This window comes from Hemitrygon akajei, chromosome 16, assembly GCF_048418815.1.
Source record: "Hemitrygon akajei chromosome 16, sHemAka1.3, whole genome shotgun sequence".
NCBI classification, from domain to species: domain Eukaryota; kingdom Metazoa; phylum Chordata; class Chondrichthyes; order Myliobatiformes; family Dasyatidae; genus Hemitrygon; species Hemitrygon akajei.
The window spans coordinates 92,760,109-92,782,996 of record NC_133139.1 but is presented as its reverse complement, the minus strand read 5'-3'; the positions used below and the strand labels follow the sequence as shown (position 1 = coordinate 92,782,996).

At 43.0% G+C, this 22,888-nt stretch overlaps 1 protein-coding gene across 2 annotated transcripts in view; it reads left to right on the top strand.

Annotated features, from left to right (window-relative positions):
- The window catches only part of LOC140740297 (uncharacterized), a 406,935-nt gene that overhangs the window by 149,879 nt on the left and 234,168 nt on the right, over nt 1–22,888 (top strand). For both annotated transcript variants that reach the window (XM_073069447.1, XM_073069446.1), the window contains 4 exons: nt 5,090–5,233; nt 5,566–5,613; nt 9,530–9,571; nt 16,314–16,376. In XM_073069447.1, the coding sequence (XP_072925548.1) occupies nt 5,090–5,233; nt 5,566–5,613; nt 9,530–9,571; nt 16,314–16,376 (297 nt within the window). The remainder of the gene's footprint in view (nt 1–5,089; nt 5,234–5,565; nt 5,614–9,529; nt 9,572–16,313; nt 16,377–22,888) is intronic.

Below are 22,888 nucleotides of genomic sequence, written 5' to 3'. Positions count from 1 at the left end.
GATCCAGGAACCCGAAGCCCTGACCCTACACCAGTCTCTCAGCCACACATTAACATGCCTGATCATGCTATTCTTGCACTCGATGGCACGTGGCACAGACAGCAATCCTGAGATTACTACCCTGGAGGTCCTGCTTTTTAGCTTCCTACCCAACTCCCTGAATTCTCTCTTCAGGACCTCCTCCCTTTTTTTTACCTATGTCTTTGATACCAACGTATACCAAGACTTCTGGCTGTTTACCTTTTTCCTTCAGTGTACTTTGCAGCCGATCCAAGACATCCTGTACCTTGGCACTTGGGTGGCAACGCACCATGCAGGTATCTCTGTCAGGCTGACAGAACCTCGTGTCTGTTCCCCTCACTATGGAATCCCCTATGACTACCACATTCCTCATCTTCTTCTTATGCACCATGGAACCTGGCTCAGTGCTAGAGACCAGAACCAGTCACTGTGGTCATTCTGTCAGGTCACCACCCTCAACAGTATCCAAATAAGGTAACGTTTACTGAGGGTGATGGCTGCAGGGGTGCTCTCTACTATTTGAGCTCTTTCCATCCCTTCCCTGACAGTCACCCACTTATCTAACTCCTGCAGCCTCAGGCTGACTAACTCCTTGTGGCTTCTCTCTATCTCCTGCCCACTTTCCCTAATAAGCTGTAGGTCATCAAGCTGCAGCTCCAGATCCCTAACACGGTCTCTCGGGAGCTGCATCTCGATGCACCTGGCACAGATGTGGCCATCTGGGAAACAGGAAGCTTCCCAGGATTCCCACATCTGACATCCAGAGCAAAATACTAACCCTACAGGCATGCTCTCTATTCCTCCATATAAAATGCAAGGGGAAAAAATACGAGATCCACTTACCTTGCCCAAGCCCTACTACTCTGACTCAGACCGCTCCTTTGATGACCGCTCCGCTAGGCAGTGTCTTCCTTTTGTGCCTGACCTTCCCTGTTCTCCAATTCACGAATGGTGCACCAGTTATAGCCGAGTTTTCATGAAGCTTTCCCCTTTTAAACTTCGCTCCCGGACCTGTTGGCCGCCTCCTGTCTCAGAGTTCTCCAACTCACGTTTGGAGCGCTGGTTATAGCCATACATATGATGAAGAGCATAGAACACTGCAGCACACTACAGGCTCTTTGACCCATGAGACTGTGCTGACATTTTAACCTACTCCAAGATCAATCTAGACCTTTCCTCCTACAACAGCATCAGAATCAGAATTAGGTTTAATATCACCAGAATATGTCATGAAACTTGAAACCATTGTGGCACAGTAGAATGCAATACATAATAACAAAGGAAAAAAAGTATGAATTACACATGCGCACACGCACAGGCACACACACACACATACTGTATATAATCATTAAATTAAATAAATACAAACTTAGTTTAAAAATAGAAATAAAAATGTAATGAGGTCATGTTCATGAGTTCAATCTCCATTCAGAAATCGGATGACAGAGGAGTAGAAGCTGTTCCTGAATCATTGAGTGTGTGCCTTCAGGCTTCTGTACCTCCTTCCCGATGGTAACAATGAGAAGAGGGTATGTCCTGGGTGGTGGGGGCCCTCAATAATGGATGACATTTCCTGATATCTTCCTTGAAGATATCTTGAATACTCCAGTATCCATGATTGTGTCATGGTCTTTAAGGATGTACACTGCCTTTAGCCAGAGAGTGATGAATCTGTGGAATTTGTTGCTGCAGGTGAAGGCCAAGTCATAGAGGATATTTAAGGCAAGGTTGATACATTCTTGATTAGTCAGGGCATGAAGAAAAATGGGTAGAAAGCAGGAGATTGGGGCTGAAAGAGAAAATGGATCAGCCATAATGAAATGGCAGAGCAGACTCAATGAGCCAATTGACCTAATTCTGCTGTTGTATCTTTTATAGCCCTCAATTTTTCTACAATCCATTTGCTTACCTAAGAGTTCTTAAGTGTGCCTCATGTATCTGCCTCTCCCAGCACCCCTGGCAGCATGTTCTGTGCACCCACCACTCTCTGTGTAAAACAAACATTGCCTCTGACATTCCCCCTGTAGTTCCCTGAACCGTTCAATGGTCTGTATGTGTTGTGAGGCAAATTAATCCCAAGTTGGGAATTTTTGCCACTCAATTATCTGCAGTGGCCATTGAGGTCTGATTATTGTGTGAATTCTTTTCCCTTGTTGGTACTACTGAAAAATTGTACCAGAAAATTTACCACTACTTGCCGGATATTCTTTGAGAAGAATTGAGTCTCAGGAGAGCTGTAAATTTAATGTTTTTAAATGTGAGAGAAAACACAAACTACAATATATATTCAGCCATCCAGCATCTCTGGAGAATGAGACTCCTGGCTGCATGAGAATTGCTCAAATATTGTACATCACACATTGGTATATATTCTGGCCTCTGTCCCCTGGTTCTCTTTATACTGACCACCTGCCCTCTCTCAGACCTGATGCCGAGTTTCAACCTGAAATGTTGATAGTTCCTCCCCCCCACCTCCACTGAGTTTCTCCAGCAGATTTTTTGTTGCTCTAGATTTCCAGCATCTGCTGTCTTGTGTCTTCAGTGTGGATGCTGCTGCTAAGTTACCAAGGTATTGCCCTTGTGTATAAAAGTAAATAATCTAAAAATGCTTCTTCACATTGTACATTAGGGAAAAATCAAGAAATTGCACAATGTTCTTGGAAGTTTTTATCAGGTTTATGACAATTCTACTTACATAAATCAGAATTATTATCAGTGACTCATCCAGTGTGAAATTTGTTGTTCTGCTGCAACAGTACAGTGCAAAGAATCAGAATGGGAATCAAGTTTAATATCACCAGCATATGTCGTGAAATTTGTTAACTTTGCATCAGCAGTACAATGCAATAGATGATAGTAGAAAAAAGCTGTGAATTACAATAGTGTGTGTGTGTGTGTATATATGTTATGTATGATAAATATATATGTGTGTATGTATGTGTGTGTGTTAAATAGTTACATTAAATAAGTAGTTTAAAATATAAACAAAAAAGTAATGAGGCGGTGTTCATCGGTTCAGGGTCCATTCAAAATCTGATGGCAGAGGGGAAGAAGCTGTTCCTGAATCGTTGAGTGTGTGCCTTCAGGCTTCTGCCCCTCCTTTCCAATGGCAGCAATGAGAGGAGGGCATGTCCTGGGTGATGAGGGTCCATCATGATGGTTGCTCTCTATTTGAGGCATCGCTCCTTGAAGATGTTCACGATACTATGGAGGCTAGTGCCCATCAAATGACCATAAATTACAAAAATAAATAATTATTGGAAAATAAGAATAAAATGGTCGTGTTCATGGTTTCATGGAACCTTTGGAAACCTGATGGCAGTGGAGAAGAAGCTGTTTCTGAATTGTTGAGTGTGGGTTTTCAGGTTTCCCTACCTCTTCCCTGATGGTGGTAGTGAGAAGAGGGCTCATTAGTACCTCTTCTCATTAGAAGACATAGCAATAAGCTGAATAATGATGGTCCTCTAATGGTTGCCTTGAGGCACCACCACCAGAAGATGTCCTCGATGGGAGGGAGAGATGTGCCCATGTTGGAGCTGGCTGAGCCTACAGACCTCTGTAACCTTTTGCAATCCTTTTCATTGGAGCCTCCATACCAAACTGTGATGCAAACAGTCTATGTGGTCTGGTCTCCAGCATAGATGGATAGAAATTTACCAGGGTGTTCAGAGACATACCAAATCTCCTGAAATACAAAATCAACTAGAGCTGCTGGCTTGCCTTATTCATAATTGCATCAATGTGCAAAATACAAGATAAGCAGAAGTTTTCTGTGCTCTGAGTACAATTTTTAACACCATCTGGCCTCTGCTGAATTCTGCTGTATTCATTCATTGATAAATAATCAGGATGAGAATGTGTGATGAATGTGCAGATGAAGTTCAGAAAGAATCAGGCAAGGGGAAGAATGATATGTCTGCTATTTTTGTATTTCGCTGGCAAGAGCTTGAGAAGGCTGTGCCATTAATTTGTGTTACTATATCATCGGCCAAGTAATGTTAAAGCCGAGCCAACTGAGTAGTGAATGTGAGGTGTCTCCTTGAATCTGGTGAGGAACGAATGGTTGACTATTCAACAGTATGCGATCCAGAGAAGATTTAACAGTGTGGAAGTGGAGAGGATGTTTCCTTTAGAGGAAGAATCTAGAGCTGGGGTCACTATTTAAAAATAAAGTGTCACCAATTAAGACGGCTAGGTGATTTTTTTTCTCTCTCAAGTCCTGAGAGTTTGAGGAACTCGCTACCTCAAAGGGCAAAGGAAGCAGTCTTTGAATACAGAGCTGAAATCCAACTAGAGCAGAAGGGCTGAATTGGTCTTCCTCTTCCCCAGGTTACTACAATACTTAGTTCTCTCAAAGTAGCGACACTGATTGACAGGGAAGTAAAGTAGAGGTTTGGCACACTTGCCTTCATCGGTCAAGGCAATAAATACAAAAGTTGGGACGTTATGCTGCAGCTGTAAAGATGTTGGTGAGATCATACTTGGCGTATTGTGATGTCTATCTATAGGAAGGATGTCATGAAATTGGAAAGGATGCACAGAAGATTCACAAAGACATTACTGGCAATGGAAGGCTTAGAAAGACAGACTGAATAGGAGGCTGTTTTTTTCTCTGGAGCGTAGGAAGCTAAGGGATGATCTTAGAAAGGTATATATGGTGAATGTTCACACTTTATCTCAGGGTAGGGGGAGTTTAGGGCTAAAGGGAAAGATTAGAGATGAGCGGGGAAAGGTTTAAAGAGAGCCTGAAGGGCAAATATTTCCTTACAGAATGTGGTAGATAGATGGAATGAGCTCCTAGAGGAAGGAGTAGAGGTGGGTACAACTATAGTATTTCAAAGACTCGACCCTTGGATGGGTACATACTGTAAATGGACAGGGTTAGAAGGATATGTGCCAATCTGGGATTAGCTCTGGATGGCATGGGCTGAAGTGCCAATTTCATGCCATGACTCTGTGATCCATATATTGATATAAACATTCCTGTCTTACACAATTCATTAAGCCTGGAGGTTTAGTTAATGCACTGATCCTCTGCTGACCCCTTTTCTCTTCTGTTCTGCTGCAGACGATGTGGGAGGAGATCACTGGGGAGTCGGAAGATCCCATCACAGATGATCACCATGAGTACAACTGGCATCACTACAATCACTATGACAATGAGTTCAAGGACCCTTGGACCGGAGAAGATGGTGAAACACAACAGCCAAGGGTATGTTTGAGACCTTCTCCAATCCAGCCTGACTACATCGGCAGGTGTGGCAGACCTTAGTGTTTCTAGAATAGCAGGTTTTCTGGAGAGTTGTATGTTATTTCTATTGATACCCTGACATATTTTAAATTGTCTTTTTTTCGTTGTTACTCTACTGTAAGTTTTTCAGTGTTTATTGGAAAGCAGATGGTCTCACTCAGTCACAAAGCACCTCAGACTCTGTGAGGGTCATTAGGACAGAAGGTTGGGGATTGATTGTGGAGAGCAGTCCCTGGCTGTCTGGCTGATTTTTGCCACACTACTCTCATTCTGGGTTTCTCTGCATTTTCCAGGAGCGGGGCCCGAAGGGAGAGAAGGGGGAGCCTGCGATTTTCGAACCTGTAAGTATAAGAAACTTACCATCTATCTGGGATCTTTCAGATGCCCCCCGTCGCTTCCTGTGCCCCAATTCACTTTGTCAGTGCCAGCCTCAAGTCCCACTCGCAGAGTTACACAGCATGGAAACAGACCCCTTTACCCAACTCATCAGGTGGAGCAAGCTGCCTTCCTGAGAAAATCCCACTTACCTGTTGTACTTCTACTCGCCTTTACCGCATCCTCTGGCAGCTCGTTCAAAATACTCATCCAGCTCTTTCTTCAGAGGATATCCAGACTTGCTAGCAATTTCCTAACCATTATCCTTCCCAGAATTTATTTTGTGCACCTGCTACATCTCTTACACCATCCTTGTCTAATTTCATATGTCAGAATTAACAATTTTTCAACATTTAAGCAAAGTTTGGTTGGGTATAAGGATGGTAGGGGTATGGAGGGCAATGCTCCTGTGTAAGTTGCTGGGAGTAAGCAGTTCATATAGTTTACATGGGCTGATGGGCCAAAAGGCCTGTTTCTGTCCTGTACTTCTCTGTGATCTCAACCAATATTACATTTATCTCAAAACTCTCCTGAGTTTTTTCTGGCACTTTCCATACATTTTTGTTCAGTCGGCAGCACTGATCCAAGCTTCAGCAAACTCTGACGCACTCTCACCCTGACTGCGTTTACACTTTTCCAACAAAGCTCAATGCAGACTAAAGGAACAACACCTCACCTTCTGAGAGGGCTCACTACAGCTTTCCAGCCCCAAGTTCAAAGGAAATTTATTATCAATATACATATATGTCATAGTATATAATCCACAAATTCATTTTGTTAAGGGTATACTCAGTAAATCCATAATAGAATAAAACCATAACAGGATCAATAAAAGATTGCCCAACTTGGCTGTTGAACCAGTGTGCAAAAGACAACAAACTATACAGATACAAAAAAACCCAACATAATAATAAATAAGTAAACAACAAATATTGAGAACATGAGCTGAAGATTCCTTGAAAGGTGGTGGGAACATTTCAATGATGGGGCAAGTGAAGTTACCCCCTTTGGTTCAAGAGCCTGATGCTTGAGAGTTAGTAACTGTTACTGAACCTAGTGGTGTGGGTTAACATCAGACATTTCAGCTAGGCATCTACACATCCAATATTCATAGCTTTTAGAGTCACAGGGTCAGAGAGAGGTACAACACATTCTCATCAACTAGTAACCACTAATTCTACCCAAATGCAATTTACACTCAGTGGCTCCTGCACCTAATAAGGTGGCTACAGAGTCTCTGTTCATGATCTTCTCCTGTTATATCCCAACCAACTCAAGATCCAACTCTTTTGCACCCATTGTTGTAACGCAAGGTTAATTGAGCTACTATGGCCTTCCTGTCAGCTTCAACCAGTCTGGCCATTCTCCTCCGACCTCTCTCATTAACAAGGCATTTTTACCCACAGAGCTGCTACTCATTGGATGTGTAAACTCTAGAGACTGGTGTGCTTGAAAATCCCAGGAGAACAGCGGTTTTGGAGAATCTCAAACCACCTTGACCGGCACCAACAATCATTCCATGGTCAAAGTCACCTTGGTCACATTCTGAAGTTCTCAACAACAACTGAGCCTCTTGACTATGTGTGCATGCTTTTAACATGCCGTTATAGAGGTGTACCTAATAAAGTGCTCACCAAGTGTATTTTCCCCACTTTTCCAACCTCTTCCCCAAATTCTACCACTCACCTACATTTTAGGGACAATTTTCAGTGGCCAATTAACCCACCAAGTTTCACACTTTGTAGATCTAGGAGGAAAATGGAGCCCCACAGGAAGCCCTCATAGATACAAGCAGAAAATGCAAAATCCATACAGACAGCACTGGGGGTGAAGCTAGATCTTAAGGCAGTGGCTCCCCAAGCAGCACCGTTTCATCAACCCCACATGTTTCTCTCTCTTCTGATGTCTCTGGTTTTGTAGAATGTCATCCATTTTCATTGCAGCATTTGCTGTTCAATTCCCTCTGCATTATTCCTTCCCCCAATGCCAGCACACATGTCCTGGTCTCCATCCTATCACCACCTTCCCTTCACCTCTTGTTTCTTCCTCAACAACATTGCATTTCTTTCTTTTCTGCCTTTTCCAGGTTCTGTGGGAGGTCACCCACCTGAGATGGTGACTCGTTCTCTCTGATTGACCAGCAGTGTTCTGTCGTGATCCTCTGTTCCTCCGCAGTTAGAGAAATAGAGAAAACTTCCTATTCATCCCCTTTTCTTCACTACCCTACTCCAACTATTTGTCCTGTTCTAGCCCACCCCTTCACTCACCCTTCTCCAAATCCTTACAAATTATATCTTCAAAATTTTGTAGATGAGCAGCAGTATACCTGTTCTGGTTAGAAAGTAAAACACAATTTAAAAGTATTACATCTCACTATCTTTTTTCTTTAATTCAGAGGACAGATGATGATATCTGACATACAGTAGACATTAACACTTGGCAGGGACACTCTGACCAGTAGCAAGCAAAGGAATGCCAAGCCAACATGTGTCTTTAAGCTTTCACACGCTGACATCAGGAACAGCCATTTCCTGTGCTTTCTTTTGACTTTGCTGATAGTGCTGTTAGCCAAATGCATGGTGGGAGACATGCTAAAAATTGCCGCCACCTTAGATAACCTCCACTGATTTAAGAAAATTCAACCATTTTGAATTCTACCTGCCACAATGATGGAATTAGCTATTAAAACTGAAATATTCCTAGCTTAAAATAATGCTCTAATAAGATAAAACTCCTGACTTCACAATCTACCCTATTACAGTCTTGCACCTTATTATCTCTCTGTAACTCTAACACTTTTATTCTTCATTCTGTTATCGTTTTCCCTTGTTCAACCTCAATGCACTGTTGTAATGAAATGATCTGTATGGACTGCAAGCAAAACTAAGTTTTCTGATGGACCTCTGTGCATGTGGCAATGATGAACCAATTTACCAATAACCCAATTCCTATTCATGAGCATTCAGTACAGAAACTAATAGCTCCTAAATCCTAAAGATTGAACCCTGGAAGGCTGGGAGGTGACTGCATTGAGTCATTGCAATTGTGATTTGTATATCATCATAACACTGATGTGCACGGAAAATCTTTGTGTTGCATGCTGTTTAGATCATTTCAAAACATCACTGCATTGAGGAGAAAACCATAACAGAATGCAGAATAAAGTGTTGCAGCGAAAGCACAGTGCAGGCAGTCAGTAAGTTGCAAGGCTGTGATGAGGTTCAGCTTTCTTGTACGGGGGTCTATTCAAGAATCTCATTTCAGCAGGATAGATGCATGCCAGCTTAGTGGTAAACACTTCCATGCTTTTTTTTTCTTCTGCGCAATGGGAAGGGGAGATTTTTATTTATTTTATTTAGAGATATAGCATAATAACAGACCTTCCATGCAATCAGTTAACCTTCTAACACATATGGCTTTGGGATGTGTGAGGAAACTGGAGCACTCAGAAGAAACCCATGTTGTCACAGGTTAGAATGTACAAACTCCTCACAGACAGTAATCAAAATGAACCCAGGTCACTTGTCAAACAACACACACAAAATGCTGGTGGAACACAGCAGGCCAGGCAGCATCTATAGGGAGGAGCACTGTCTATGCAAGACCCGGGTCTCGGCCCGAAACATCGACAGTGCTTCACCTTATAGATGCTGCCTGGCCTGCTGTGTTCCACCAGCATTTTGTGTGTGTTGTTTGAATTTCCAGCGTCTGCACATTTCCTCGTGTTTTCCCAGGTCACTTGTGCTGTATTAAAGTTATACTAACCATGAGAGAAGAGAGAATGATTGGGATGGAGGGTCTTGGGTTATGATATTTGCTTTCCAGAGGTAACAAGAAGTAACTGAATTAAAAGATTAACATTTTCGTTTGTTTCCTTTGAAGGGAATGCTCTTGCCTGGACCCCCAGGACCCGTAGGACCTCAGGTGAGTTATCTGCATCTTTTATGATCTTGAGTTGTATGTCATGTCTCTAAGTGAGAACAAGATCTCTTGTAGTTATAAATGTCTAAGATTGTGATTATTAAGCTAGTGAGATCTGGTAGGGATACTTTACATCAATCTGCCACTCAAAATCATCTTGTACATTTGACTGGTTACGGTCATTCCCGTTATACATTCAGATTAAATGCTGCGTTCTGCACAGGAGTCCATGATGTGAGAGGCTGGTTGTTTGTAATACTTGCTGATGTAAGCTTGCCCATTGAACTTGTACTTTGCCCTCACGCACTATTGGTATCGGTGCAGCAGGTTAAGTTCTGGCTTCCTGGATCCAGGTTTTCATCTGGTGGGATCAGAGCAGTCAATGATCTTCAAATTTACACAAACACACACAAAATACTGGAAGGAAATAAGCAGCTGACATTGCAAGGCGAGGCCCTTTATTAGTACTCAATCCATAAATCCTTCTCCAGCCTCACTTGTCACTGGAATATTCTCCAAGCCAACACCGCACGTCTTCAGTTTTCTTATAGCGTAGAAGGAGGCTATTTGGCCCGTCCCTGTTGCCTCACAGACCAATCCAATTTCCCACTAATTTTCCCCAGTATCCTATTTTCCCTTTAAATCTAACCCCAAGTTTTGACCATTTATCAGTGCACTTGGGCAACTTGCAGTGACAATTATTCAGAAACCAGGTCGGGGAAGAGGGAGGAACACAAGATGGCAGGGGGAGGGGGAACATGGGAAAGATGTGAGAAGTTAGGAGGTCTTGAGTGAAAGAGGTGAAGGGTTGAAGAACCGATCTGAGAACTGTAGCATAACAGGAAGGAGAAGGGGTGCCTGAGGGAGGTAATGGGGGAGGGGAAGGAATAAGGGACAACAAAGGTGGGGGGGGGGGGGTGTAGATGGAAAACAGAGAGCAGTATTTAGCGGAATTAGAGAAATAAATGTTAATGCCATCATGTTGGAGCCTACTGAGGTGTAAAGAGAGTTGTTGCTCCTGCATCCTGTATCTGGCCTCAATGTGGCAGGAGATTCAGCCCGTCAAGTCTGCTCTGCCATTTAATCATGGCTGATTTATTTTTTCAACCCTATTCAGCAGCTTCTTCCCCATAATCCTTAATCCACTTACCAGCCAGAAACTTGCCAATTTATGCCTTACATATACCCAATAACCTGGCCTCCTCACCATCTGTGGCAACACAATCCACAGATGCACCGCATTCTGGCTGAAAAGTTTCTCCTCATCTCAGTTTTAAACAGATGTCCTTTATTCTGAGGCTGTGCCTTCCGAGTTTGAACTGTCCTACAATTGGAATCATCCTCTCCACGTGCACTGTATCCAGCCCTTTCAGTACCCAGTAGATTTCAATGAGATCCTGTATCTGGCCCCAGTAACAGCGATTACTTCTGGATTTGGATTGTCAAAGTTGAGATATGAAGGCAGAAGTACAAAACTAAGTAAGAAAACTATGTCAGCTCTCCCTGGCAGTGAAAACCAATAAGCCAAGTTATTTTGGCTTGACTGTACACTATTGGTTTTCAGCTGCTGGGAATAAGTGGAATTGACTCTTGTAAAACTGCCTAAGAAAATAGAACCCCTTCTTTTTGAAACATGCACTCACCTTTTGATTGTTAACTCTCTTGATTCAGGGTTGATGAAGGAAAGAAAGATTTGCATTCTTAGAATCTATTATTAGGACATCCCAATGTGTTTAACAGCAGAAAACAAGATATCTTTTTCCTCTGGTATAGGTAGAAAAGTGGGAAACCCAGTAGTGAATTTGCACACAGCAAGCTCCCACTAAGCAGACTGTGATAAAGATCGGATCTCAGTATGACTGAGCTTGGTTGAATGTTGTCCTCAGATGGATACTTTGCACCTGACTGAAGGGGCTGCTGAGGCTCCTGGTTTTATACAGCATGGAAGTAGCCCATTTGGCCCAAATCGTTCATGCTGACCAAGGCACCCCCTCATATACAGTCTTGGTAGTCTTCAGCCCCTTGGTATGAACATTGAATTCTCCAAATTCCGGTAATTCCCTCCCTCTCCCTTCCCCCATCCCATTTTCAACTTGCCTCCTCTTCTAGCTGCCTATCACCTCTCTCTTAATTCTGCCTTCTTCTACTACCCATAGTGCTTTCCCCTTACATTCCTTCTTCACCTCTGCTGCCTATACCCTCCCTGCTTCCCCTCCCCCAACCCTTGATCTTTCCTCTGATTGGTTTTTCACCTGGCACATTCAACCCTCCCCCCACCTTCTTTATAGGGCCCCAGACCCTCCTTCTTTAGTCCTGACGAAGGGGGTCAGCCCGAAATGTTGACTGCTCCTTTCAACCGATGGTGCCCGACCTGCTGAGTTCACCCAGCTTGTTTGTACGTGTTTATTTCTCAATGGTCTGGACTTGGCCTATACCCATCAAAGCCTTTTGCATTCATGTTGTAATCCTTATGTTGTTACTGTACCCACCTCAGCTGCTCGACCTGAGAATTTATTCAATGCATGCATCACCCTCTGTGTGACAAAGCCAGTCTCAGCTCTCTTTTTCCATTTCACCTTAAGCCTTTGCCCTCCATCTTTTGGACAATATCATTCCCACCAATGCAGCACGTCCTCAGTAGTACTCTGGCAATGTTAGTGTGGGTACTGCAGTCAGGGTTCTGAGATATGAATGCACAAACCTTTGGAGTCCTGGGTACACCAAACCGTGACTGGCATAAACATTAAAAGCAACATTAGCAAATTTGCCGATGACACAAAGCTGGGTGGCAGTGTGAAATGTCAGGAGGATGTTATGAGAATGCAGGGTGACATGGACAGGTTGGGTGAGTGGGCAAATGTATGGCAGATGCAGTTTAATGTGGATAAATGTGAGGTTATCCACTTTGGTGGCAAGAACAGGAAGGCAGATTACTATCTAAATGGAGTCAAGTTAAGAAAAGGGGAAGTACAACGAGATCTAGGTGTTCTTGTACATCAGTCAATGAAAGCAAGCATGCAGGTACAGCAGGCAGTGAAGAAAGCTAATGACATGCTGGCCTTTATAACAAGAGGAATTGAGTATAGGAGTAAAGAGGTCCTTCTTCAGCTGTACAGGGCCCTGGTGAGACCCCACCTGGAATATTGTGTACAGTTTTGGTCTCCAAATTTGAGGAAGAACATTCTTGCTATTGAGGGAGTGCAGCATAGGTTCACAAGGTTCATAGGTTTAATTCCTGGAATTGTGGGACTGTCATATGTTGAAAGATTGGAGCGACTGGGCTTGTATACACTGGAATTTAGAAGGATGAGAGGGGATCTGATTGAAACATATAAGATTATTAAGTGATTGGACACATTGGAGGCAGGAAGCATGTTCCCGCTGATGGGTGAGTCCAGAACTAGAGGCCACAGTTTAAGAATAAGGGGTAGGCCATTTAGAACAGAGATGCGGAAAAACTTTTTCACCCAGAGAGTGGTGGATATGTGGAATGCTCTGCCCCAGAAGGCAGTGGAGGCCAAGTCTCTGGATGCATTCAAGAGAGAGTTAGATAGAGCTCTTATAGATAGCGGAGTCAAGGGATATGGGGAGAAGGCAGGAACAGGGTATTGATTGTGTATGATCAGCCATGATCACAGTGAATGGCGGTGCTGGCTAGAAGGGCCGAATGGCCTACTCCTGCACCTACTGTCTATTGTCCATTGTCTAAACTGTAGCAGTAGATCCATGCCAGAACATAAGCCCATAATTTATGCGCAACATATAGTCTGTAATATCATGTAGGTCACTGTTTCTATTCACTCACCCGCCCCCACCCCCCACCACCATCTTGCAGAAAATCTGACTGTGAACATTAAGGCACTGTGGTGATTTTATGTTGGCCATCATCCAGTCCTCAATCAACAACCACAGAGACCAAGCAACCAAATATTTCTTTCTATCTCATGACATTTCTACGACATTGACAAAAGTTAAAGGCAAAGTTGAGTTTATTGTTTTGTGCACAAGTACATGTTGGCTAGCCGGTGGTGTAGTGTCATACAGATCTGACATCCAAGTGAGTGATCACGGGTTCAAATCTGGCCTGCTCCTTGCACATCTGTGTGCTGTGTTGACCATGGAGCTGGCAACTCAACCTCAAAACAAAAACAGAAAAAAAATTCTAAAGAAATGCCAATGTTACAACCTGATGCATCACAAGGCATGGGAAAGAACAACAAGAACATGTATGTTAAGATGAAATGAAAAATTTACATGCAACAGCCTGAAAGGCACATGTACAATACCTACAGTGTGATAGTGTTACACACAACATCTACAGTGTGATAGCGTCACACACAATGTCTATGGTGTGATAGTGTCCCACACAACAGCTACAGTGTGATAGTGTCACACACAATGTCTATGGTGTGATAGTGTCACACACAACATCTACAGTGTGATAGTGTCACACACAATGTCTATGGTGTGATAGTGTCACACACAACATCTACAGTGTGATAGCATCACAGAATATCTACAGTGTGATAGTGTCACACACAACATTTATAGTGTGATAGCGTCCAACACAACATCTACAGTGTGATAGTGTCACACACAATGTCTATGGTGTGATAGTGTCACATACAACATCTACAATGTGATAGCATCACAGAACATCTACAGTGTGATCGTGTCACACACAATATCTATAGTGCACTAGCGTCACACAACACCTTGAGCCATTTCTTTTCTCTGCTGCCAAGCTGGGGATGCACTCTCCATGATGGAGTATTCTTATTAAACCCTACTTGCTTCTCTGATGACCTTCAGGGAACAAAATGTACATTTATTCGAGGTCTGGTTATCCATACTATCAACGAGATTGTCTCTGAATTGACCAGAGGGTTACATTCAAGGACAATTAGGTAATTTTACTTTATAGTCATAGAGTTTTAAAACACTACAGCAGAAAAAAAGACACTTCATCCTATCTAATCCATGCTGAGCAGTTATCTTGCCTAGTCACATTAACTTGCACCTGGACCATAGACCTCCATACCTCTCCCAACCGTATATTTGTCCAGATTTCTCTTAACTGTTGCAATTAAACCTGTATGCACCACTTCTGCTGGCAGTTCCTTCCACATTCTACTATCTTCTGAGTGAAGAGGTTGCCCCCTCAGCTTCCCATTAAATGGTTCACCTTTTACCCTTAAATTATGACCTCTAGTTTTAGTCTCAGCCTTGTCAGTGATAACCCATAGTTCATGGATGAATCTTCAGGACTGGAAATGAGGACAAGAGAAAAGTCAGAACAAGAAAGTGGGGAGAGGAGGGGAGGAAGAAGTGCAAGGTGGCTGGGTGAAGCTGGGAGGGGGGAAGAGGTGAAGTAAAGAGCTGAGAACTTGATTGGTGAAAGAGATAAAGTTCTGGAGTAGGGGGAATCTGATAGGAGAAGACAGCAGACCATGAAAGAAAGGGAAAGGGGAGGAGCATCAGAGGGAGGTGGTGAGGGGGTAAGGAGAGGGAAATAGGAATGGGGAATGGTGAAGGGAGGGCAATAACTGGAAGTTTGAGAAATCAATGTTCATGCCATCAGGTTGGAGGCTACCCTGGTGGAATATAAGGTGTTGCTCATCCAACTTGAGTATGGCCTCATCATGGTAGTAGAGGAGACCATGGACTGACATATTGCAATGGGATGTAGAATTGAAATGGGTGGCCACTGGTAGATCCTGCTTTTTGTGGTGGATGGCACTAAGATGTTCGATGAAGCAGTCTCCCAATTGACATTAGGTCTTATCGATATACAGGAGGCCACAATGGGAGCACCGTATAGAGTAGATGACCCCAACAGACTTGCAGGTGAAGTGCCATCCAATCTGGAAGGACTTTTTGGGGCATTTTTGTAAATTTGTCTGCCGTACTTCAAGCTTATAGATATCTTTCCTGCAAGTAGGTGACGAGAACTGCACACAATACTCCAAATTTGGCTTCAGTGATGACATACCATTCAATGCTAAGAGTCAGAGTTGAGTTTATTGTCACGAATGAGTATAGGTGCGCACAGGTGCAATGAAAAACCTAATTGCAACAGCATCACGGGCACAGCGTATCAGATAAGCAGCCTTCAGTATCAGGTTTATTTTCACCGGCATGTGTTGTGAAATGTGTTGTTTTGTGGCAGCAGTACATTGCAATAGATAGTAATCATTGTCAGCTACAAAACCAATGTAAAAGATGTATAGCAAGGTGGTATTCATGAGTTAATAAACTACACATTTTTAACAAGAAATAATACAAGTAGAACAAAAATACAAAGTCCATTTTCATGCAAAATGATTGAAGTGTTACTTAATGAGGTAGTGATTAGGGCTGTGGTGCTTGGTTGAAGAAGTGAATGGTTGAAGGAAAGTAGCTGTTCTTGAACATGGTGTGTGGAATGTTTTGGCTTCTGTCCCTTCTGCCCAATGGAAGCTGTGAGAAGAGGATGGATCTGCGACGCTCATGTTCTTTTTCCCTTGCTCCTTTCACCATGTAAGTGAAACAGGATTTGCTCGTGAGGCCAGGAATGCACACTGCGCAGTCTTTGGTGCCCTCATTTGTGCTTTAAAATAAATCTTGAAAGTTTTCTTCATTAAAACAGTAAAAATCTGGTTGACATTAAATATCTTCGAGGAATTCTTGCTGGTTCACTAATAGCAGTCAGATGATGTGTAATTCTGAAAAAGATCGTGACCTTTCTCTGTGTTCTTCTTTACAGGGTTCTCCAGGACCCCCTGGCTTCCCCGGACCTCGAGGACATCCTGGCGATCCTGGAGAAATTGTAAGCTTGATGATGTAGTCTTTGCAGTGGGGTTGGAAAGCAAGACTGGAGTTACTGTATTGCTGCTGCTGCTTTACAGATTCATTGACCCGGGTTCACTCTTGACCCCTGGTGCTGCCTCTGTGGAGTTTGCAAGTTTTCTCTGTGACTACGTTGTTTTCCTTCATGTGTTCCAGTTTCCTCCCACATCTGATGGACGTGTGAGTTAATTGGCCACTCAAAATTACCCCCAATGTGCAAAATAATTGATTCCACAAGTTACAGACTCTACAATTCATGTTCTCAGTATATATATATATGTAGGAAATCTTTGGCATTCCCTACCTCAGAGTCTGTGTAGGATCAGGTATTGAGTATAGTCATGACTGAGATCAATAGGTTCATTTGGGTAATGGTGGAACCAAAAGAATCAGGAATCAGACTAATGTGAGAACTGTGAAATGGGAGATCACTCAACCATTTACTGATTGACATGGAGGTCCCAGTAGGGAAATGACTGGGGCATCTCCTACTTTAACATACTTTACCTTAGAGGTGAACATTTGGGATGTACTGTCACTGAATTCATCTCCATACCACACTACTGGGACCTGAGAATGGATTCTGTGGCAATCTTCTGGTGCTACATTTGATTTGATTTAGAGGGGAGGGAGGATGGTGAGAAGGAGATCTCCTTACTGGAGTGTACACGGTCTGTGAGGAGAACTTGCTTAGAGGGATTCACGCATACTGTTTATTATTTTTATGTTTGCTGACTTCCCTCTTGCAGTATAAACACTGCAATAGGCAGAGCAGGCCTTTGCTTTCTCCCCTCTCTGTGTTCAGGGGAGGTGGGGGAGGGGGATGAAATTCTTTTCAACCAGATGTAGTGGAGCTGAGAATTGCAGTTTTCTTGACCCCAGAACCAGATGCCAGCTGAAAAAATATCAACTGAAATGAAGCAGGACTTTAAAGAGCAACCAGTGACTGCATAAACAGCTCAGTTCCATAACAATCACAAAGTCAGCTTCAGCACAACTTAAGTAGGTCATCCTGATCTTGGCTTACTCCCAAGGGAAGATCCCCACCTTCAGAAGGGTCATCTCTCATACTGCTCAGCCTCTGAGGTGATTAATCACTTGGTTCTTTTCATAGATCTGAATTGAAACTTGTCACCTCCCCTCTGCCTTTCTTTCCATCTCCTCTCCCCATGTTCTCTCTCTTCTCCTCCCAACCTCACTCCTCACACTCTACACCTCACCTCTCTTTCTCTCTCTTCCTCCAAATGCCCTCCCTCTTCATTGTACCTCTCTCTCTCTTTCAATCCTCTCCCTCCCTCTCTCCTCCCAGGCCCTGGCTCTCTTCCAACTGCACTCTCTTTCTCCCCTACTCCTCTCTTCTCCATCTTCCCTCTCACTCTCATTCATCTCTCTCCCCTCACCTTTCTCTTCCATCCCTCGCTCTTCCACCCTCTCTTTCATCCTGCTCCCTGTAGAATTCCACCCCTCTTCCATCCTTCCCCTCCCTGCACATTTCCCTCTCTTACGCACACAATCTCTCTCCCTCCATTTCCTATCTCTCTCCCCAGCCCCATTGTCATTCAGCCTTTTCATCTCCTTCACATCTCCACTTTTTCTCTTTCCCTGATTTCTTTAACGTTGCTCTCTCAACCTTCCTTCTCTCCCCTACAGATTTCTCTCCCGCCCCACCACTCTTTCCTTGTTACCCCCCTCACCTGTACCCCTACCCATCCTATCTCTTCACTCACTCCCTGCCTCTCCCTTCTTTCTTTATAGGACGCACCCACTGTTACAATCACCCGTCTTGTGCCCAGTTGTATCTCACATTTTTTGCTGTCTAGGTTTTGGCTGGCTGAGTAGGATCTTGTTTAAACCAGCTAGCATTTCACATTTTCTCCAGGATTCCCAGAGAGTGGTGCACAGATCCTTCTTGTGAGCAGGGAATTGCAGCATCCCTAACTTTTCATGGGAGTACTCCACAGTTTCTTTTGAAATGATTTCAGCCAGTTGTTCAACTAATGTTCTCCTAGAGGGTTAGAATTACCTCCATATTTAAAGCCCCATAATTAAAACAAAATGTTATTAATAGGGCATAAGATTCACAGCAGTGTACTCTACAACACAAAGACAAGTTACTTGATTCACCGAGCAGAGGAGATCTCTCCCATTAAAAGCAGGTTAATTTTGGCAGTAACGTGCAGTGAGTGGAGGATAGTTAGATATAAATTCTAACCATGAAATCAGTTTCAGTTACCCCCTGCTGTGTGGACATTGAATTTGATTGGCCTGAGAGTTGCCCAATCATCTCCACCCTGCTGGGGCAAGTCTTGTCATCAGATGTTGTTTAACTGAACAAGTGTGGGTCTTGCAAAAGTTAATAATGCCTTCAATTTTTGTACTATCTTCTCTCACAGGAACAGTTATATAGCTTTCACAGAAGCAGACTATTTTGGCTCATCAATACTGGTGCTCTACTTGAGCCTACTCTCCCATCCTCTCTAAATTGACTTGACCTTTCCTCAAGTTCTTGCTCAAGAGTCTTTGAAGTTTCACCCTGAATCTATGCTAGTTGCATCTACCTTTTCTGAAGTTTCTTCCAAGGCCTTGTGAGCATTTTGGCATGTTAAAAAACAATGATTAACAATTGAAGGGAAGACTGGTTTGGAATAACAGCAGTTGGTGACATCAATCAAAACAATTTACATTGGATTAGACTTGAAGCTATGAGTAATGCCCAGGCCAGATCTCATTTTGTATAGGAATATCTTGAATTGTTTGCTGGAACATCTCTGCCAATCCACCATCCACCCTTTAACTACGGTCTTCTTTTCCAGAGATCCATCTTGGTTTGCTGGTAAAACAGAAACAATTTAACAGTTTTGAGACACATTGAGCAATGCATAATATGTGACAGAGCCCATTTTATCCCATTCTACTGATCCCATGAATACTGTCAACTTCCACTGGTAATACTCTGTAGGCAGTGCAATCACTCGAGTCGAGTATGATGTTTCCTAAGGGGTGGACTATTGGTGGGTCCTCAACTGACTGTAGAGTCTAACCCAGGATCCACATATTCTGATGCAGTGTGGGAAAGTGTAAGTGGTGGCTGGGTCTTTCAGGTTGTTCAGCCTCTCCTTTCCCAGCAGCTGCTTGTTTTCTGTGGCACAATGGAGTCTGCTTTGATATAGTGTTGCTTCCTCTTCAACAGGTATTTCCCGATGCAAAGTTTTCCCAGTTTTTAGATGTAATGTTAAATTTCTTCAGGTTGTAAACCTGCTAAGAATAAAACAACTATATATTTAAACTCTTTCTTGTTCCCGCACAGTTATCTCAGCATTGACTCAGAAGCAACTCCTTCCCTCCATCATCAGATTCCTGTATGGTCCATGAACACTCCTCATTCTTCCTTCTCTAGGATCAAATCTCTTACACCATGTGCAATTTGCAGATGTGTACTTCTGTTAATGTGATTGGTGATACTTTGGTATCTAGCTACGTTAAGGAGATAAATGGGACCAGAGATCCGGGTATGTTGTAGCTTCATTTAGTAATTCTGAGGGAACTTGGAAACAAGAACCAATTAATGTTTTCCTCTGTCCCAATGAAATCCCTCCAGGTGCAGAATCAGAAATGGTGCTGCTTAATTCACAATGCAAAAAGAATTTTACAAAGTGGTAACTTCTACTAACCCTCCTCTACACCATCTGACTGATGTGAACTCCTTCGAGGCCAACATCTGTCAAATCCTTTGTGTCTTTTTGACATTAGAAGAAGATTAAAATTCTCAGATGCTGGGCAGACCTCATGTTGGAGCTTGAGAGCATACAGAGTTTTTTTTTGATTAAAGAGGGAACGTTTAAGCAGCTATAGCATTCTGTGGTCAACAAAGCACATGTGGGCAGTCTCTAGAGTTCTCCAGCCTCTTTATTCTGGTTTTCATCTTGCCTAGATTGGTTTCTGTTCATCAGTTTTATTTTCCCCAAGAATAAAATCTCAGGTTGTCCTTTTGGGAAGTCAGATAAATCCTCTAGTTCTTTTCGAGGAGTCAGGGAGAGAAGGAGGATTAGTTGGGGCATTTGAGATGTGTCAGGAGTAGTTCTGGTGTCACAGTGAAGAGGCTAGAGCACTGCTCACCCTGCTCACGATAGGATGAGTTGTTTTTCTGTGATTCCACTCTGCTTCTGTGTTTCACTACATTTACGGCGTCTGTGCTTTGCGCTTTTCTGACCCGTGTTATAGACACTGAATAATCAGCTCCAACAGTGGGTGGTGGTGGACTGGGGAAATTATGAACCACTCAATACTTAGTGGAGCCACGGTAGTTAAGCTGAAGCCCCATATCCCCCTTCTGGAATGTGCTATAGGGCTATTAAAACAGAAACTTCATGCCATCTGAGAAGTTTCTTTCCTCCAGGCAGTTAATCTGATTAAGCATTAACTCCCCCCAACTGACTCTATTTCTTACATCAGTGTCAGCACTGCACTGTAAACATGGTAAACCGCTGTTTATAATGTTGTTTACATTGTAAATATATTCTGGCATTTCATTCCATATCTGTAATTCTAACTTTATTTTATATAGCTTGCAATTCTTTATAAGTGCTGAGTGCTGTTTACAGTTGATGTCGTGCCAACGCACCACAGAAAATTCTGCATGTATGTAAATATACACAGTGAATAAATTGATCCTTGATCCTTGATCTCCAGAGATGAAATGGCAATGAAGTTGCTTGGTCCATAAGCCAGATAACATTCTGCCAACTATCGTATGGACATGGCCCTCCCAGTCTTCCTCATTCCACACTGATGATCTTCCAGTTCTTCGATAACTGAGTATAGCACAAAAGGAGTCCATTCTTCCCCTCATGACCATGCCAGCTCTCCAGCAGAGCAACATTAGATTACATTAGTTAAGGGCCATATACACCAGTGGCCACTTCATTAGGTATACTTGTATACCTGCTCATTAATGCAAATATCTAATGAACCAATCATGTGGCAGCAACTCAGTGCAGAGAAAACATGCAGACATGGTCAAGAGGTTCAGTTGTTGTTCAGACCAAGCATCAGAATAGGGAAGAACTGTGAGCGACAGGTTACTATCGATGCAATGCTCCTCAGACAGGATGAAGAGGTCAATTCTCCCCAATGCCATTAGGCTTTACAATTCAACCGCCAGGACTTAAGAACTTTTTAAAAGCTATTATTAATGCTTTTTGAGATAGTGATTTAGATGCATATCATATTTTTTTACTGAGTTAAGTATTGTATGTAATTAGTTTTGCTACAACAAGTGTATGGGACATTGGAAAAAAAGTTGAATTTCCCCATGGGAATGAATAAAGTATCTATCTATCTATCTATCTATCTATCTATCTAAGTAACTTTGACCATAGAATAATTGCTGGTGCCAGATGGAGTGGTTTGAGCCTGGTTTAAGATGGTACTGGTGAAGCACATCAAAGACTTGCTGATAGGAAACACAACTCTTAACTACTTTATTAATCATACTTTTTCTCAGAAACAATCACTGAAATTGATAGCCTGTAACTTCCCTTGCTGAGTTGAGCTTTTGAAATGACATTTTTTGCAGTGTAAAATGAAGTCTCAAAGGTGTAGGATGGTTGCAGCATGGCAGATACAGGCTGAACTGAGATGGTGGGCCCAGGCCCGAAAGCAGGGAATTAGCCCATTTTTGGCCATTGCCTGAGTGGACTTGGAGGTGATTCAAATCAGCAGAAGCTCGGTGAGGCAGGACCCAGGTCTGAGAGCAAGGAACAAGCCAATATTTGACCAAATTAAGTTCTGGACCAGACTGGAAAGGTTGAGGATGGGCTGAGTTGAGCCAGTAGGGCCCAGGTTAGAGAATGAGGAACAAGCCGATATTTGACTAATTTAAGCCAGATTGGAAAGGTTGAGAACGGGCCAAATCAAGGACTCGCGTCCATGAGCAGGGAAAGACTCGAGGTTTGGCTGATTTAAGCATCGGGCTAAATTGAAAAGGTCAGTGTGTCGGGGGCAGAGGAGAGGGACAGGGAACAGTATTCAGCTAACTGTTCCCAAGAACAACACACACAAAATGCTGGTGGAACACAGCAGGCCAGGCAGCATCTATAGGGAGAAGCACTGTTGACGTTTTAGGCCGAGACCCTTCGTCAGGATTACACACTGACCTCTAAATCTCAGGCTGCCTCCCTGGGGTATTTAAGAATTCCTCATCAGCTCCTGACGTTGGAATATTTAAAATTCCGAAACTATTATCACAGACACCCAAGCATTAATACACTGACTATTTTTGTCTTTGCTGCTGGGTTACATATATATACACACTGACCAGCCACCTTCTTTCCCTAGGGGTATTAACTCACTGACCCATTGGTTTCTACATCTTGACTTTAGCTGTTAGCACACTGACCCCTCAGTCCCAGGCAACGAATACATAATATAGAAGAGAAAAAATAATAAATAAATAAGTAAATCATTTACATTATACATATATTGAATAGATTA